This window comes from Falco cherrug, chromosome 5, assembly GCF_023634085.1.
Source record: "Falco cherrug isolate bFalChe1 chromosome 5, bFalChe1.pri, whole genome shotgun sequence".
NCBI lineage: Eukaryota > Metazoa > Chordata > Aves > Falconiformes > Falconidae > Falco > Falco cherrug.
Genome location: NC_073701.1, coordinates 66,562,510 through 66,581,574, shown reverse-complemented (window position 1 = coordinate 66,581,574; position 19,065 = coordinate 66,562,510). Strand labels below are relative to the sequence as shown.

Genomic DNA, 19,065 nt, shown 5'->3' with positions numbered 1-19,065 from the left:
ATATATACACACACAGTTGGGTTTTTTTTAGAAATACCTGTGATGTTTGTCTTTTCATACAGAACCAAGCCTCATTGGCTTGATGTAGCATTTTCTCAGATCTCATCTCTTTACAGTCTTATTAACAACTACCACCATATATTTTAACAGAGGGAAGATGAGCCAGAATGGACAAGAACCAGTAAAGCAGTCTGGAGTAGGATTAACCGATGCAGAAGGTAAAAAGAAATACAAACAACACTACAGTGGTATCCCATGTTTATAAAACCAATATGTTTATTTCTTTTACATGTTATGATATGAAAGATTAGTTTATGCTTTCTTTGTATTGTAGATTAAGATCCTAACCTTTGTTTACTCTAAGGCCCTTTACACATAGCACTAATGTAATGAGTCTTCAGTTTAATTGAGAACAGTGTCTTACCTGTCTACCTAAATTAGTTAAATAGTAAGATTGCAATGAATAATATCTGTCTTTCAATGTTCATTGCTTTTCATAGTATTGGAATAAAAAATATGAAGTATGGAGCTGACTCAATACTTATTAAAATAGACAAAAATATCCAATGGCTGTCAGGCTCTATTTTTATAACATTTTAGAATATTTACTTCATAAAGCAATTATTAATTTTGGTGTCTACATAAAACATCAATTTTAAATAAAAAAATATTAGCTGAATATCAGGCTTGACTGCTGCACTAAGAGTATAGTGAAACTCTTATCTGATTGGGAAATCCTGAGTGAATTTGTCCATTATGGATGGGGTGCTGCCAAAGGAGACATTGTAATATTGGAGCTGGAAAGAGCCCGACAGAATGGCTTTCAGAGTTCTATAAGCAATGTCATTATCTCTTTCATGTGTAATAATGGACAACTGCATGAAAATTAAGAGTTTTGTATTGAAGGATATGTTAGGAAAATTCCATTTCCCTTTGCATATAAGGTATATTCTTTCAAGTGTATGTTTCTGTTGACCTCAAATATAAAACTACATTATCATGACCTTAATTTTATCATTAAAATAATACTTTTATCATTGAAATGCATTTCAATGCAGCTTTGAGGTATTAATTAATTCAGAAATTGAAATTCATATATACAATTGAAGTTAAATTCATATTAAGTCATAAAAAATCAACATTTTTCAGGTTTCTGCAATCTGTATACATGGGGAAATAATTGCTGTTGCTATATTTGAGGTAAAAGCAGTCTAATGTTCCACAGATTTGAAGAAATCAAATTAGAATTTGAAGGTAGAACTATGAAACTGTCATTTTCAAAGCAAGAAACTTTAACTGTGTATATGCATTCTACTAAATTTACTTTCAGTACATAGTAATCATCATACAAAAATCCAAATTCAGCTGCTTATCAAATTTTAATTTGTTCAATGGTATTTTTAAGTATTTGAAAAACCTTTTTTTAAAAAAAGAGAAATGGTGGGATGAAAATGGGAAATCAGGAATTTTCCATTTTTGCTTTGTCATGATGTCTTTTATACAGAATGATAATTGTAAACAAATAGCTTTTCATCATATTGTTCATCATAAAATACCCCTTAGGTAAGGTCTCGGATCATAAATTTCAGAACCTATAAATACAAAATGTTTTCATTTAATGCTTGTGTCATTCAAACAAGCAAGCAAGCAAACAGACCCAAACAAAAAGCACATTTTAAATGCTTTAAAAGATGTGTATATAGCATTTGGTCACTAAAATTGCTTTTCCAGTCAAAGTCATGTCTCTGCTCATCAAAATCTGCAGACAACTCAAAAGCCATAATTCCCTAATTTCTACCTATGATGCAATTCACCTCTCCTTACCTGAAAACTCTCAGTTACCACTCCAAGTCTGATCAAGTGAGTAGCTCTTCCTAAATGTTGTTTCTCCCTGGTGAGAGAAGCTGGGGCAGCCAACCTAGTTTTTAGTGTCTTGACTTCTGACTAAGATGGGACAGATCAATCTCAAACGATAAATTAAATTAAAAGCTGAAAAACAATTTAACAGCATTTCAGTTTCAACATGTAAATGCAATTACTTTGCAGAAGTAGTTCAGAATTTAAAGGAATTCAAGTTTAACTGAGAATTACACAGTGTTACAGAATTATTGTGGTATTCTTTTCATAGATGAACAAAAGTGAATGAAAAACTTTAAGTTTTCAAGATCAAATGATATTTTTTCTGTAGTTCACTTATCTGTGTTGTGGATCAGGTGAGCTCTGCAATTGACTGGGAGAAGTGTTCATTCCCACTTTCCATTAATTTGTAGAGCGCTCCCATAGTTGACATTTGTATTCTCATTTGCAAATCAGGATTTAGTGCTATACTTCAAACCTTTTAATACTAGTACTATTTTTACATTTTCAAATATTCTTAATAGAGAACTGTGAAAGGTAGCCAGTGGATGGCTCTCTTTGAAACCGTGCAGAATAAATCCGATTGCCTAAACATGCAATCTACTGCTACTTGAAATATTTTAGTCACCCAAGTCATTCACGCAGGCCTGGCAAATATGGCAGGGGACTTAGAGGAACAAGATATTTAGGACCAGTAGCTGGACGTGAAGCAAGGTAGGACTCTTAAATAGCAACGAAAACTGGTCTCTAGGCAACTGAATCAAAACTGTAGCAACAGAGCTCTGATTCAGCTCGCGGGGTGTGACATCGAAATTTAGTCATGTATGTAAGTGGAATCACTAGGGGAAAATATGCTCCTTTTGTAACTGTTCACCCACTTGAAAAATGTGCTAATGTTTTGCTGGGAATAGTTTCTGTGCTATTAAGATGTATCAGTTAAGTTATAAGTGAATATTGGAAAACAGTACTATTTACTTTGCTGACACAACCAAATGGTCAATATGAATAACTGTGAGTATTGCTATGATAATCTTTGTTTCTCTGAACATATCATCTTGTCATATTCTGTATTTTCATACTACTTAATAATATAAAATAATGCAGAGTTTTGCTCTTGGACACTGTGTTACAGTTATTTTTATGATATGCATTGTTGCATGCTATCTTACACTGGACGTTCTGCCCTGAGCAGATGAAATACTTCATCTTCTTAAACTTCAGTAAACCTTATGATACATATTGTGATCTTCATTGAGTTATGCAAACCAGTTTCTCTATTCGTTTCAGAAAGTGCAATATCTTCTGTTTAAAGATTTCTTATGACATGCCATGGAATATTACAGACATTACAGACAAAAAGTCCAATTGCATTCCATGTAAGGATTGAAACTAATGATTAAAAGCACATGATTAATATCTTGATTCAGTTGTAGATCATGATTGGTCTTTCTGCCCTATGAAACTGCTCAGCCAATAGATCCCAGATGGTATTTTCCACCTACCAACTATTCATCCAGTTAAGAAATATATGGGGGAAATTATTTTCATGTATTTCAAAAGTGTGAATTTGCTAGGTAATCCCAAATTGCCACTAATTCTAGTAGAACAGAGATTATATAGATATAAATAGCATTTTAATTTAAATAGTTTACTATACAGAAATTTTGGATAGTCTTATTTTGAAGATGCTCTATACATGCAAAATACCATTCCTCTACAATTACAGACATTGAGTTTCACCTCAAACAAAGACTCTTTTAGGAAAGATGAACATGTCAGTAAGCATGGCCTGGCTTCACTCATTCAGTATTTTTTAGAGTAAATGAGCACTCACGGTGCTTCTGTCATGCTGTGCTTGGCCTCATTGCTTTTAGGACTTTAAACCAGAAAACTGTCAATTTTGTATAGGAGCAGAGTGGTTCCACACCCACATCTTCCAAAAGAGTGGGTTTTTTCTTTTGAAAAAAAATTTTCCCATATAGTCCATATTCTGAATAACAAAAACTTCTCTACACAGTTAGTTCTGCCATGGCCCAGAGGCTCACTTTCTGGCATTTCCAGTGGTCCTTTGAGCATGATCCTTTGAGTGTCATAAAATTAAGTCCCGTTGGTGATAAAAGGAAGACTAGAGAATACATGGGCCCTATCTGGAAGGAAAGGGGAGACCTGGTTAGCTGGGACGTGGAGAAGGCTGAGAATTCTTTGCCTCAGTCTTCAACTGGCAAGTGCTCCAGCCACGCTGCCCAAGTAGTAGAAGGCAAAGGCAGGGACTGGGAGAATTAAGAACTGCCCACTGTAGAAGAAGATCTTTGAGAATAGCTAGGGAACCTGAAGGTGCACAAGTCCATGGGACCTGATGAGATGCATCCCCAAGTCCTGAGGGAACTGATGGATGAAATGGCTAAGCATCTGTCCATGGGACTTGAGAAATCATGGCAGTCTGGTGAAGTTCCCATGGACTGGAAAAGGGGAAACATAACTCCCATTTTTAAAAAGGGGGAAAAAGAAAACACAGGAAACTACAGGCCGGTCTCACCTCTGTGCCTGGCAATATCATGGAGCAGACCCTCCTGGAAACTATGCTAAGGCACGTGGAAAAAGAAGTGATTGATGACAGCCAACACAGCTTCAGTAAGGGCACATCGTGCCTGACAAATTTGGTAATCTTCCATGATGGGGTTACAATGTTGGTGAATGAGAGAAGAGCAACTGATGTCATTGACGTGGATTTGTGCAAAGCTGTCCTACATGACCTCCTTATCTCTGAACTAGAGAGACATGGATTTGATGAAGGGACCACTCAGTGGATAAGGAATTAGCTGGATGCTCGCACTCAAAGAGTTACAGTCAACGGCTCAATGTCCAAGTGGAGACCAGTGATGAGTGGTATTCCTCAGGGGTCTGTACTGTTCAACATCTTTGTTGGTGACATAGTGGGACTAAGTGCACCCTCAGCAAGTTTGCCGCTGACACCAAGCTGCGTGGTGTGGTTGCCATGCTGGAGGGAAGGGATGCCATCCAGAGGGACCTTGACAGGCTTGAAAGGTGGGCCTGTGTGAACTTCATAAAGTTCAAGGACAAGTGCAAGGTCCTGCATGTGGGTTGGGCCCATCCCAAGCACAAATACAGTCTGAGCAGAGAATGGATTGAGAGCAGCCCTGAGGAGAAAGACTTGGGGGTGCTGATGGATGAGAAGCTCAACATGATCTGGCAATTTGCACCTGCAGCCCAGAAAGCCAACTGTACCCTGGGCTGCATCACCAGCATGACCACCAGGTCAAGGGAGGTGATTCTCCTCCTCTATTCTGCTCTTGTGAGACCCCACCTGCAGCACTGCATTCAGCTCTCAGCCTCCCAATATAAGAAGGACATGGACCTGTTGGAGGAAGTCCAGAGAAGGGCCATGAAGATGCTCAGAGGGCTGGAGCGCCTCTCCTAGGAAGACAGGCTAAGAGAGTTGGAGGTGTTCAGCCTAGAGAAGAAAAGGCTCTGGAGAGACATTATAGCACCTTCCAGTACCTAAAGAGGGCTGACAAGAAAGCTGGAGAGGGACTTTTTGCAAGAGAATATAGTAAAAGGACAAGGGGTAATGGCTTTAAATGGAAACAAAGTAGATTTAGATTAGATATAAGGAAGAAATTCTTTATTCTGAGCGTGGTGAGGCACTTGCACAGGTTGCCCAGAGCAGCTGTGGCTGCCTCATCCCTGGGGGTGCTCAAGGCCAGGCGGGACGGGGCTGGGAGCAGCCTGGGCTGGTGGAAGGTGTCTCTGCCCATGGCTGGGGTGCTAGAACCAGATGGTCTTTAAGGTGCCTTCCAACACAAACCATTATATGATTCTGTGATAAGTAAGAAACTCTGTCCCTGTATAAATGACTGAACCTGAACAGAAAATTGCAGAATATTCTAGTAAAGCCTCTGTAGATGTGCTTTCACACCCAAGCAGAAAGAATAGATTGGTACTATTTCAAAATTTGGTGATGCACAACTCTTCCAGGGTTTCCTTTTCTGCATGCTATGCATTTGCCTGAATTACAGATTAAAAACAAAAAACAAAACAAAAAAAAACCAAAACCACAAACAAAAAACCCCCCACAACAACAAAAAATCCAACAAACAAGCTCTGTGATAACATCAATCTTTAACAGGCAAATTTTACAATTCTGTAATATTTCTTCCATCTGTTCAGAGTAGTCTAGACTAAAAACCACCCTTTTATTTCTTAATTTCTGAGCTTTGCAGTTCATCAGCCTGGATTATAAAAAAAAGTAATGAAGTTTTAACAGTTTCATCACTTAAATTTATATTTCATTAATTAAGACAGTCTAATCTTTATTTATAAGAAAAATGGTTGAAATACCACACAAAATTTAAAACAGGCTAGGAGGTCATTTTCTAATAACGTTTTCATGGAAAGGTGCATGATCTCTAGTAAGTGATTGTCAATCATTTGATGTGTAATTTTTCCCTTAAAGCTTTCTGAATAGTCCTGGTGAAATTTTCATCCATCTTGTCTACACAGAATAGACCCTGGAGCAAATTATCTTACAAACTGTATCACATTTTCCCTTGAATTGATACCCAGGAGTAATAGTGGATTAGCTTTCTCAACCAAAATAAGGCATGAAACAAACTGACAGCACAGGAACAACTAAGCATTTGCAGGTTCTTCAAAGTAATTAAAACTCAGAAAAAAAAAAACCCCAAAACATTCTCCTTTTACTTGCTGCTTAGTTAGGCTAGAGTAACTCTGTTTAAGCCAAAGGACTCACTGTGGTATGACTGCGAACAGACTAAGGGCTTCAGATGTTGCTTAAATCAACTTGCTGCCTCCCTACATGTTAAAGATTTAGCATTTGGAATTTTTTAACTCAAATAGTTGAAATATCAGAACTATTGTGTTGGTGCTTATGAGGATGTTCAGGGAGAAATTATCTTAATTTTGGACCTTCAACCAGAAAGTTATAAGAGGAGAAAAAAAGACAGATGAAGGAAATTATTAAGGGCTAATCACAATACAGTTACTGAGGTCTGCAAATGCTTTTGCCTATGCACAAATCTGTACTTTGATGTCTTGGTTGGCCAGGCTGAAAATATGGGGTTTACTGCTAATGAGAAACTTTTCTTGCACTTGTCTGAATCACTTAACACAAAAAGAGGACTGTGAGATCAGATTAAAATACGTTGCTTAATATTCATGAAGGAGGTTATAATTAGAATTTAACTTCTTGCTGGATTAAAATTACAGGGAATTTTATTGCCCTTCCACAAGTAATGGTGAGTTTGAATGAAAACACTGAGAGAGGGAACAATGTTGGACGGAGATCAGGTTAAATATTAAATTTATGTAAATTTGAGATTGTCTAAGACTTCCCTTCTTTTATAATCAAGTCTAACTTATATCTATGTATCTCTTAGAATGCAACTTCTGTGAAACATAAATTTATCTTAGGCCATCTAACATGTATGCCAGAAAGACATAGTTAGCCATTTTTCCCTCACAAGCATTTTTCACTGTAATTGTTCTTAAATGTAATATATATATATATAAAAGAAAGGAAGTATTACAACATTTGTAGACACTTCCCCCACAAAGATGCATAATGGAAACCAGATGGTAAAACATCCAGTCACTTGATTTAAATGTTTGGAATAAGTTCTTTGATATTTAATGGAGAAGCACTGTAATTTAGGTATGAAAATGCAAAAAATGTGATAAAAGAGACTCTAAGGTGGATGTTCTGGGTTTGGACCAGAGAGATTCGCATTAATTCATGGAAGGAAGCAAATTTTCTGGTGGTTTGATGGCAAAATTAGTGGAATCCCCATTCTGGGGAAGTCCTGAGAGTCTCATGCTGGAGGATCTCCATCACAGGAGAGAGGCAGAAGTGCCCCCCTGCCACCTCAGCAGCCCTGGGATACCAGGGGCTACAGGACAGAAGTCAGCCTTGCTGTAAAGCAGATGAACACCAGTTACTGTTGTGATAGCAGCCAGTTACTGTAGCAAAGGGTTTCTGGTGTGCTCCCAGAGCCCGGCAGCACCTCATTTTGGGATACGGCCTCACTTTCTGTGGGGGCTGATTCACCACCACTTTAGGCCAGCATTCCAAAGTGTATCAGCTCCTAGTTCATGTGATATAATTTGTCCCTGCAGATATCTAAGTCTTCTCATGAACTACATGATGACTTTAAAATACTCTAGGTATTAATATATCCTTAACTTCCTCTGGTATGAAGGAAATTCTCTACTGATCTCTACCAATGTATTTTTCATTATTAAGCCAACTGCTTTTGTTGCTTTTCTCAGTCAGCAATCAGAAAAAATATAGTAGGTAACTTCTTCCAGAAGGCTAAACTATAGAATAAAATACAACCCACAGAATGAGTAAAGCGGAAGGGTGTTTAGACAGAGCTCGTATTTCTTACCGATACTCAAAGATGGGTGGTAAGTTAATCAAGAGCAGCCCTGCAGAGAAAGCCTTGGGGTACTGGTGGATGGGGAGTTAGGCATGACCCAGCAATGTGCGCTGGCAACCCAGAAAGGCAGCCATGTCCTGGGCTGCACCACCAGCAGCATGGGCAGCAGGGCGAGGGGGGGGTTCTGCCCCTCTGCTCCGCTCTCCTGAGAACCCCCCCTTCAGCGCTGCGTCCAGCTGTGGGGCTCCCAGTACAAGACAGACATGGACCTGTTGGATCAGGTCCACAGGAGGGCTGGAAAAATGATCGGAGAGCTAGAACACTTCTGTGAAGATAATTATAAGAGAGCTGGTGGTGTTCAGCCTGGAGAAGAGATGGCTCCAGAAAGACTTTATTGTGGCCTTCCAATATCTAAAGAGGGCTTATAAGAAAGACAGAGGCTTTTTACCAGGGCCTGTAGTGACAGGACAAGGAACAATGGAGTGGATTCAGATTGGAGATAAGGAAGAAATTTTTCACGCTGAGGGTGGTGGAACAGTGGAACAGGTTTTCTAGAGAAGCTGTGGATGCCTTATCCCTGGAAGAGTTCAAGGTCAGATTGGATGGGGGTTTGAGCAGCTGGTCTAGTGAAAGATGTCCCTGCCCTTGGCAGCAGGGTTGGACTAGATGGTCTTTAAAGGTCCCTTTCAACCCAGATCATTCTATGATGCTATGAGATGAAAAAGGTGACAATAATTATTGAAGGGTTCAACACACAAACATCAAATACTCCTGTACCCGTGGGAGTGGTATTCTGGGAAAAGTTGCCCATTCAGGCAAAGGTATTTTGCAGTTACAGGAGTAGAAACACTTTTTATCTCTTGACAGTGGTTTCTTCTGTAGCTTTGCCTAGGAGCTTCAGGCACCCATATCTTACTTGCTTTGCCCAGTGTTTTGTCTTGAACAAATACAGTCAGTGACTCTGTGCTGGGAAAATTTCGCTTTCTTTTCAGTTTCTTAACTTTGTATTGAGCTTCAATTACTGAAGCAACATTAGAATGTCACATGTGTAGTATTGGGAAGTAAGAGTCTGAGAACTGTCATCTGCAAGGAAAGCTGAAAGTATCATCATATATCATGCAACTGCTCACCTCTATGTTTATGTGGGGATGTGACTGAATAGACAGAGGGATTGTGAATCCACATGCCCAAGGTTACTAGCAAGAGTAGTCTCCAATTAACCTACAAATCATACACCAACACGTATTTATTTTTTTAAAATGTAGTTAAACTGAAAATTATCTTCCAGAGAGGAAATTCTTATCTCCTACAGCATAATCCCCAACTCATAACACACTAGCGGTATATAAATCAGCAATACATGACCAAGGCAGAACCAGGCACTTTCAGAATAGCAAAGAATTTATGTTCTTTTGGAATAGTTTCATGTTTCTGCACGAAAGCTTGATCAAATTCTTTTTGAGGCCTTTTTAGTGACCTTGAAATTCAGATTCAGGGCTGCCCCACTGCCTTGGATTCAGACTGGAATCTGAAAAGCACAAGGAGCACCATCTCTTTTGTTCTTGCACACGTCAAATACTATCTTTGCTGTCTGCTGCATTCCCAATAACTCAAATATCTCAGGAGTATTGAACCTTTAATCCTAACATATACTAAAAGATAAGAGAACCTGAAAAAACAGTCTGGACTTGCAAGTATTTTTCAGGAATCAATAGGATCTTTTACTGACCAAGCATGAGACTGTTGACTTGATTGTAATAGGTATTGATCCAGCTGAAATGTTACCAACGCTGACTTGAACAGTGGCTGAATTGCATTTTTTGGTTTTGAGTACATGTCCAGCAGTACATAACAAAAGAAATTGCTGCATGCTCTCAGTGTCTTTCCTCAAGAGCAATATAAGCCTGGTGATATCTTTTTTTAAAACCCATTTTAAGCAGATGTAATACTGCTTTTATAGTCTTATTGCCATTTTGATTTGCAGGTAGATGAGGTTAGTTTGTGAACTAAAAAATTACTGTAATCCTTGTCCAAGAAGAGATCTAAATGAAAGAAAAAGGTATTGCCAGACTTCTTTACTATCTCTATAAATAAAAAAAGCTAAAATTCAACCTGGCATTGTTTAAACTGTCTTTAATATAAAATCACAACCTTGCTTTCTGCCATCAGGTTCTACCAAAGGCCTACCATCTAAAACTCTTGACAGCATAAGATTAATCAATGCTACGAAATTTGAGCAGAAAATACCTGCAAGGGTGATTTCTTGCATGACTAGCTGCTTCAGCACAGAGGAAAAAAAAAGGACAGAAAGGAATAGAATAGAAGTAATGAAAGCACTTGCAGCTAGCCTGTCACACATTGATCCCTTCATACTGTATCTCCTTTCTTTTGGGGAATGCAAATTTTAATTTAAAAAAATTGAAAATGTCAGATATGCTTTCAGTCACAAAGTATCCTTAAGCAATGAACCCAGCTTGTGTACTGACAGTAGTCTTTATCCTCTCATTTTTTTTAAGCTATCTGTAATATTTTATGCACACTCCTTCAATCTAGGAATAGCCATACTTCTAATACCTAAATACTACACTAATTTGAAGAAGTGATTAAAGTTCAACAACAACAGCAGTATTGTAAACCTAAGAATCATCATCTTCCTCTCTCAACTCTGGGAAACATTCCTTTTATCTATCCCTGATTGGCCCAATACCCTAATTTGCCCACCTGGCTCTCCAGTAATAATTGGAGCAATTAGTTCTGCCTTCCTGAGGTATTTGCCAGTACAGTCCAGCTGGTTTTCCTAAAAGGAAGCAGAAAGTATTTAAATAAGAAAAAAGACTGCAGCCAGAGATAGAAACAGAGCAGAAAAAAGGACAAGATAATCTATAGTCTTGTATTTGCATCACAAGCAACATTGCTTTACATATTTACAAATCATCCTGTTCCTGAATTGTTATTATAAAGTGTCATTAAAAGAAAAAAAAAATCACAAACCATGGAGCCTGACTGTGATTAACTAGTAGCTGGCCAAGAGCTTGTGCCACCCTCGTATGAACTGGGACTGAATGGATATTAGCCATTAAATTGTGTGGCAAGAAAATTCTAAAAAAAACCCCTGGATTTCTTTCATTTGCTTAAACTTTCATTTACACAGTCTGCTTTTCCCATGGGATCTGTAGAAAATTAACAGATATTAAGACAAACAAACAAAAAGAAAAACAGAAAAACCTGAAAGCGCATGTATTTCATCTTGAAACCAAAATACCACTCTTTGATATGATGCTTCAGTAATCACCTTGAAAGATAATTTTCTTGCCTAAATGAAGATAATCACTTTTATTGGCTTAGCTCTGAAATGCATTTCCACAAACAAAGCTGCTTGGGACCTTCAGGAGGTTTCTTCTGGTGCCTTCTTGGAGATGTAACGGGCTCAGAGTGTTTGGGCTGGGAATCAGAGTGCTAGTAATTCCATCAAAAATTAGACAAAGCTACATGGTTTCATTTCTGGAAAACAGAAAAAAAAGTTTTGGTAGAATTCTGTAATCTGTGTCTTTAAGGATATGATGGTGAAAGAATTCTAATTTAATACCAGATGGCACAATTAATACAAATACCAGTTAATAATGAAGACCTTCAACACTGGAAAGCAAACAGGGGGAGTAAGGGAAGATGCTGCAATGTATGGGTACTGGACCTGAGCCTTGTCTGGTGTAAGTCTGAAGAAAGGCTGCTTCAACTAGTGAGTAATTTAAAACAACTTTGAAACAGTCGCTTGTCATGACATGTGCTCATTTAGCATCAGCAAAAGTCAGGTTGTAGCATTAATATGATGAATTGCTAAATCCTAAATAAATTCCCCACTGTGATGAAAATGAAACTAGGAGGCACTGAGCAGGGGTTTTAAATGTCATCTTCCTGGATAATTCAGGTGATCTCCGTCATTTAGCAGTGTGATTAGACCCTGGAATTTTGTGCATACTCCAGGAAAAAGAAGTAAGTAAAATAGACCTGTTTTAAGCACAAAAATGTCAGTGCTCAAACGTGTATGAGCTATTATGTAGCAGGAATGGGGCTGAGGGGATTTCAAGAGGTCATCCCATTGCTTCCAAACACAATATTGTTCTTAAAAGGCTTTTGACAACTTGCACCAAAAAAATTCTTAGTGGCCATAGAGACTTTACAGCTTCATTAGTCTGTTCTAGTGCTTTATTATCCCTGACACTTAAATGTTTTTCCTAACTTCTAGCCTAATTTTGCTTGCTGAAATTAATGCTCAAAGAGAGAAGGAAGAATCCAAAAATCTAAGCTCCTCCCCTCACAAACACAGCATATTTTATGAAGGACTTCCTATAAATAGATTTTTCTAAGCTTGCCTACAAATGTTAACACAGCTGTTCCTACCAAACAGTTCTGTATGGAGCTGGGCTTTTGTTGCATTTTTTTTAAATGTAAAAAAAAAAAAAAAAAGGAATATCATAACCTGTTTCTATACTTGACAGTCCTTTGTAATTCTTAATGTTTGTAACTCATGTAAAAGGAGCTGGTATTGTATTACATGTGTGTGGTTTAGAAGATTATTTATTCTTTATTATTTCTGTTAGATAATGTAGAGCTTGCTTAGAAATTAAACTATTAAGCTGGAGGTACAGAAATGAGTTTTTTATTTACCCTCGTGTTCTTGTAGTATAAACCGTTGGTTTTTTAGACTAATGGTCAGTTGCCTTGGAACGCTGTTTAAATGCAGATGAAACTAGAGCATTTCCAGGTGGGATCACATGGCAAGCTAAAATTAAACTTCAGCTGATATTTATGTTAGCATGTGAGACTGTTCAGAATTATTGGACTGGAAGTTGTGTTTCAATACAGTTTTAGGAAATCAGTGCATTAGAATGAATATGTATCTCCTACAATGAAATTGCCTAGATGCATCTGATTCTCACGGTAGAAAGTCTGCTTTCATATCTATAATTAGAAGCTTGTGCTTTGTCCCCAGTTTATTTTCAGGCTAATATGGTTTTCATAATGCTCCATGTTCATTATTTCCTCCTATGAGAGCAGTCTGAGAGGCTTGCAGCTCTAATGAAATGTGTTACCCATTGCAGCATTATGTGAATAATGTTTTGTCTGCTAAGGAAAAGCTTCAGAGTGGGTATTTCTCTTACAGAATTCCTAACAGTTTGTCCTGTGCAGGCATTTTTAATTCCCTTAGGCTATTATATGTTGCTCTTCTCTTTTGTGTATTATTTATTCTGATACTACTAGGCTATGCCTGGGAGGGAATCAAATGGACAGAACACCAGATAAATCCAGCAGCAGTGATGTACTCTGCGTGTAGAGTAGGATGCAGTTTATATATCTTTACCTACAAAGGGATTCAGGGGCTTGAAACACAGATGTTTCCTGCTTTTTTAAATACCCTGAAGTGTTTTTCTGCCTCAATCCAGTTGCTGCTCCAGAAAGTCATGGGTATCCCACAGGTTCTTCATCATATCTGCCATTCCCGAGCAGATACTTCAGTTTCACTACCACACCTTAAATGACCCATGTGTGTACAGGCATAAACCTGATTTCCTACTACAGCCAAGAGTACTCAGAATTCCCCGCAGTGTCAGCTGCTATGGACTACAGACTGCCAGTCCTTTTCTGTTGTCTGTTAAGAACCAAAAGATTGTAAGGAAAATTTATTTATTTTAGTTTGCATGTCTATAGTTTAGGTGGCTGATGTTAAATGAGATTAGTTAAACCAAATGGTCCCCAGGTTTGCATGTGTGTAAGTGCCATCCACTGCATCATTTTTTCTTTTCTGAAACACCCTTTGGTATGCTTTATTTTCATTATATTTTCTCTTTTAGGCTTTCTTTTGACTTTTTTGTCTGCCACATTGGCTTAGCACTCTGACTGATTGTGATGCGATAATATAACATGATTGACTTTCCATGCCTTGGAAAAATGCACAAAGCTTCTGGAGATCAGCTGGGTCAAACACCTAATGCACACATCTGCCTCCATGCTTCATGCTGCTGTTGTATCTAGACGTTCACATATTTTCCAGCAGTCTGCTAACATACTGCCTATGATAATTAGTCAGTTTCTAGGATCTACTAGAAAAAAACCCATATGTAATTTGCATCACTGCCTGCCGAGCATGCTATGGATTCTTGCTGCTTCCTCCTGCTGCTCATCTAATATCTATAGCATTTATTCACTAGCCTCCTGATTGCCTTGACTGCATCTGGCTAAGTGTTTCACTTTTTAGAAACATATTCATATTCATAGAATACTCTTATATTCTTGAAGGAATTTGGTTCTCACTGATCTGAATACAATCATTTGATTATATTTTTTTTAGTAAGTTATGCCCTTCTGACTAGTCTGATCATCTTCAGAGTTCCTTCTTTCTTGGCAAGTAAAGGAGAGAAAAGAGAGGCTTTCCTTCTTGTCTCTGGACATTTGAGAGAGTAAGAAACTTACACACCTTAACTCATTGTTTATATGTTGGTTTTAAGGCTATTTAGTGTTTTGTTTATGTTTAAAAGCAGTACACCATGTCTATGACATTATACAGACAGATTTTTCATGCTATCTTCCATGTTTAAAAAAGTGAAGCCTACAGAATATCCACACCAAGTATCTTCCTTTGTACTCAGCACTTTCTTTTCAAACACACCCACAAAGCAAAATTACCTAAATTCCTATAAAACTATACTACAGCTTATTATAATCTAGAAACTATACAGTGTAACAATAGTTTTGTAAGTCCATAAGAAATTTGTACATGAAAGCTAGCATTTCCAAAGAAAGGAATCTGAGCAGCGTTAGAAAGAAAATGAAAGAAAATTAACAAGAGATTATTTTTTTCCTGTTGATGAACATTCTGGGCACGAAAAGAGCTTTCACATTAAAATGGAAACGGAGTTTGGGAAGCAGAGCTGAGGAGCTGCTCTTTCTCTCTCCTTATCAACAACACCTTACCTGGACGTTGTTCCATTGACTGAAGGGGCTACTTCAAATTTACAAAACGATACAAAGAGACACTGAAGAGTCTCAGCTTGCTTTCAGAAAATGACTGGAGCATTCTCTTCTGGAATTACATAAATTGAGGATTAATATTCTTTTTTTATTGGGGATACCTGCAAGAATCATGCAACATGAGAAATAAATTTTTACAATTTATCTGCAGCAGCAGAACCAATTTGAAAGCATATTGTTTTCCAACAGAAACCTGAGAAGCACCAATATAAGTGAGACAAAGCCAGTCTTCCTAACAACTTTTGCCATTCTCTGAACAAAGCCCAGTAACTAATGTCGTTGTACACCGTCCTTTTCTTCCCAGCCTCTTGAAATTGGCTTGTTCCATCTAAGTGGTGGTACGTACGTACAGACTTATCAAGAAGGAGGAAAAGTAGAGAGGCCAAAGCCCCCCCCATAAATGCCTCATTATTCTGGGTGTATGCCTTGTCACGTTGTAAGGCAGACTGCACTGAAATCACAGATGCATCCAAGAATAATATGACAAATCGGTCCCCTCTTTATTGGCAGCATCTCCTCCCTCAGGTTACTTGTTCTGAATCAAATTCCAAAATTAAATATTGCAGTTTTCTTGTTGAACAAAGCTGAGTAATTTGTTTCAAGTAAAATTTTCTGCCACTGGCTAGAGTCTAAGTTGAAGACAGCTTGAAAAACAGGTACAATAGGAACTGATGTAAATCCTGGGAGAAAGGGGACACACACACACACAAACCACAAACACATTCTTTCTTCCCAGCCCCTCTCTGGAATCAACTGAATATATGGATATATATTTAAAGCACTGACCAAAAGAAATAATTATTCAAATTTCTGCTATAATTTTGAGCAGAAAATTCTTTCTTAGAGATAATATGTCTGTTATGTTCATAAATTAAATAAAAAGTGGTGAGATCTTTTTGGATGCATTTTGTGAATTTATATACATGACTAGTTTTACCTGAAAAATCCCAATCAAGATCAGGTTTTTTTTCATAACAAAGCTCAATGTAAACAAATATCTCAGAACAGAATTCTTCAAAACATTACAAGTTTTGATGAAATTTTAGATTTTAAATTAAAAAACATCTTAGGAAGGGTTACATAAAATTGACATCTTTCTCCCTTAGTTTCTTAATGAGCCATTTGAATGAATAACCTGATCTTTATAATGTAGTTTCCCATGACAAAATGAGGGTTCCAATACTGCCTAAAATGCTTTGAGAATACTGGCTGGGGCACCTTAGGTAAATACTTTTCCTGATGGTACCAGTTACCTTTGGTGGTTAGTAGAGGAACTTCAAGGTTTCTGCATCATTTTAAGACAGTGGAGTTAGCACCCAAAAATGATGCTTCTATCTGGAAAATATAGATAATGCACACTCTGTGTGCATTCTGTCCTTCTTAATTATTATCTGTGCGATCTCAAATGGACATATGCCATTACATTCAACTCATTGCAATAACATACAGCTGAGGCATACATCACTCAAGTGCTATCCACCCCAACCCAAAATGGGATTAGGAGGAAAGACTGCTGATGGTCAGTCCCTCTGCTATCCCCCTGGAAATTTTCATAGAGCGTACTGTATACCTTGTGGTCTCCTTTTCCTAAAAGCAATCATCTATTTATCCACCTGTAGACAAATGTAAGTCACAAAACTTCATCCATATCCATTCCACTTGAGATAGCGGAATATTTTACCTTCAGCATCACTCCAGTATGACTGTGAAATCCTCAGCAGACAACCAGTCTTGTGTAGCCTCACAAAAACTGTAGTCAGCTTACATGTGTAGACCAAAATCCATAACTGTCCCATCTACTTTGCACTAAATCTAACCTCTTTGTAGGAAGACAGAAATCTTCAAAGATAACTTAGTCACAAGGTATGGGGGAAAATAGAGAGAAAAAGATTCTCCAAGCAAAATTTCACTGAAAAAAATAATAATGTCAGGGATCACAGAAAACAGCCCACTAAGCAAGCTGAGCATGACCCTGCTAAGAAATGCAGCAGTGACCAAGACCTACAGTCTAAAAGCAAGTGCTTCCCTGCTTTACATGAAAATATTCTCTCTGACACCATTATGTTCATGCAGGCTGCATCTACCTTGTTATGATTCAGAGCAACAACATAACTTTGAAACAAATTCTTCAATTTTTCCTTGCTTGACATTGTGTTGATTTGCTTTTTTGGAAACTGTTCCAGGTGAGCACAAAATGTGCTCCTGTCTTTAAATATGTCATAGCCAACAATGGGGCCTTTGGACAGAACTGGACCACATGCAGAAAAGGAACATTTGTATCACAGACCAGAGTAATTCCAGTTTCAAGTAAAAGCTGTTTATACAACATAGAAATAGGTGCCTCAGAACTGATCTGATTTCTTCCTATTGCGCCAGACTAGTGCTGCGTAGACACAGTAAAAGGTAATTAAGCAAACACCTAAGCATAAGCCTGTATCATTTGAGAACCCAGTTTGCTGTCGATCTTTAAAACTGCTATATATAAAAAAATAAAAAAATTGGTATATACACACCTCTTTTTCATGCTGTCACCCTGTGATCAGTTTGGTGAGAAAACCCCTTTGTTCTGGAGTCACACAAAATAAAGGCGATAGATGTCAGCTGCCATATTCTATAAGAAATCAAACAAGAAAGAGGTGAACACTGATAAATATTTCATCTCGTTCTACCACACTGCACTGAGGGAAAGCCTCTAATAAAGAGTCTTTCAGGTTCTTTTGAGGAGGAAATAAATAAAGACACACAAAAAAGTCCCACAATATTTCCATTTATTTCCCTATAATTTTTTTCTTATGCTAGGTCATTCATTTTATTTGAACTGAATTTATCTATAAGGAAGTGCTATCCAGTGGGTTTTTTTATTCACCTCAAGACACATATTTAAAGCTCTTAATATAAGAGACATTGTTGTGTTGCAGACAATCAGGATTCTTGTGGGAGGTGTTACATGTTTTTTCACTCACTGTATGAACTGAATTAAGTAAGTTAATGTCTCAATATATGTGTATATTCATTCATAAAATTATGTTACACTCATCCTTTCCTAAAGGTTTTGGAATTCAGCTTATGCTTATGACAGGAGAGACTGCCTCCAGTGAGTTAATGGGCATTTTGCCATTGGGATTCAGAATTCCTCATAGTGCCCTTTGAGTTCTGCAATAAATTGTGAAATAAATTACTCGAATATATTTCATTGCATTGTATGGGAAACGTTGCATCACTATACTATAAAGTATATAAGGTGTATACATAGTCATGACATACGTAGATGACATACAGAATCAAATAGATGTAGTGGGCTAGTTGATGTGTTATGGATTAGATCAGGACATACTCCATGAAAGTCACTGAAATTTCATCAGCCTGAGTGGCACAAGAGAAGATGGACCACACAATGAGAAACTTTCACGTACTGTGAAAAACACAGTAGCAGTATTGGAGAGTGCAGCAAAATTAGGATCAAAGCATTTAGCTGACTGAGCAACTGAAGTGCTGCAAAGGATCCCTGAAGGTGGGAGGTCTGTCCTCTGAGCAACCCCCAGCTCAGGCTCTGCAGCTTTCGCTCCATTATTAGTGTAGCAGCACTTTTGTCCTACTCTACCTATGCTCTTTAACTCCCCAGGTTTTCACTGGACTGATTCACTGTACTATACTTACTTTAAATAAGCAGTATTTTATTTCAGAATGTTGCTTATACAAATGTAAGGAATCCTTTGCAACAGAAACTTATTGGAATTCAGATCACCTGTCTTGTCCTCAGAGAAAT

At 37.7% G+C, this 19,065-nt stretch overlaps 1 protein-coding gene across 3 annotated transcripts in view; it reads left to right on the top strand.

Moving 5' to 3' along the window:
* Positions 1-19,065, top strand: part of PCLO (piccolo presynaptic cytomatrix protein) — a 402,891-nt gene that overhangs the window by 351,672 nt on the left and 32,154 nt on the right. For 2 of the 3 annotated variants that reach the window (XM_055712580.1, XM_055712583.1), the window contains exon 23: positions 151-218. In XM_055712580.1, coding sequence (XP_055568555.1) covers positions 151-218 — 68 coding nt within the window. Of the gene's footprint in view, positions 1-150; positions 972-19,065 lie in introns of those variants that run through there. The other variant, XM_055712581.1, reaches the window with a different exon arrangement.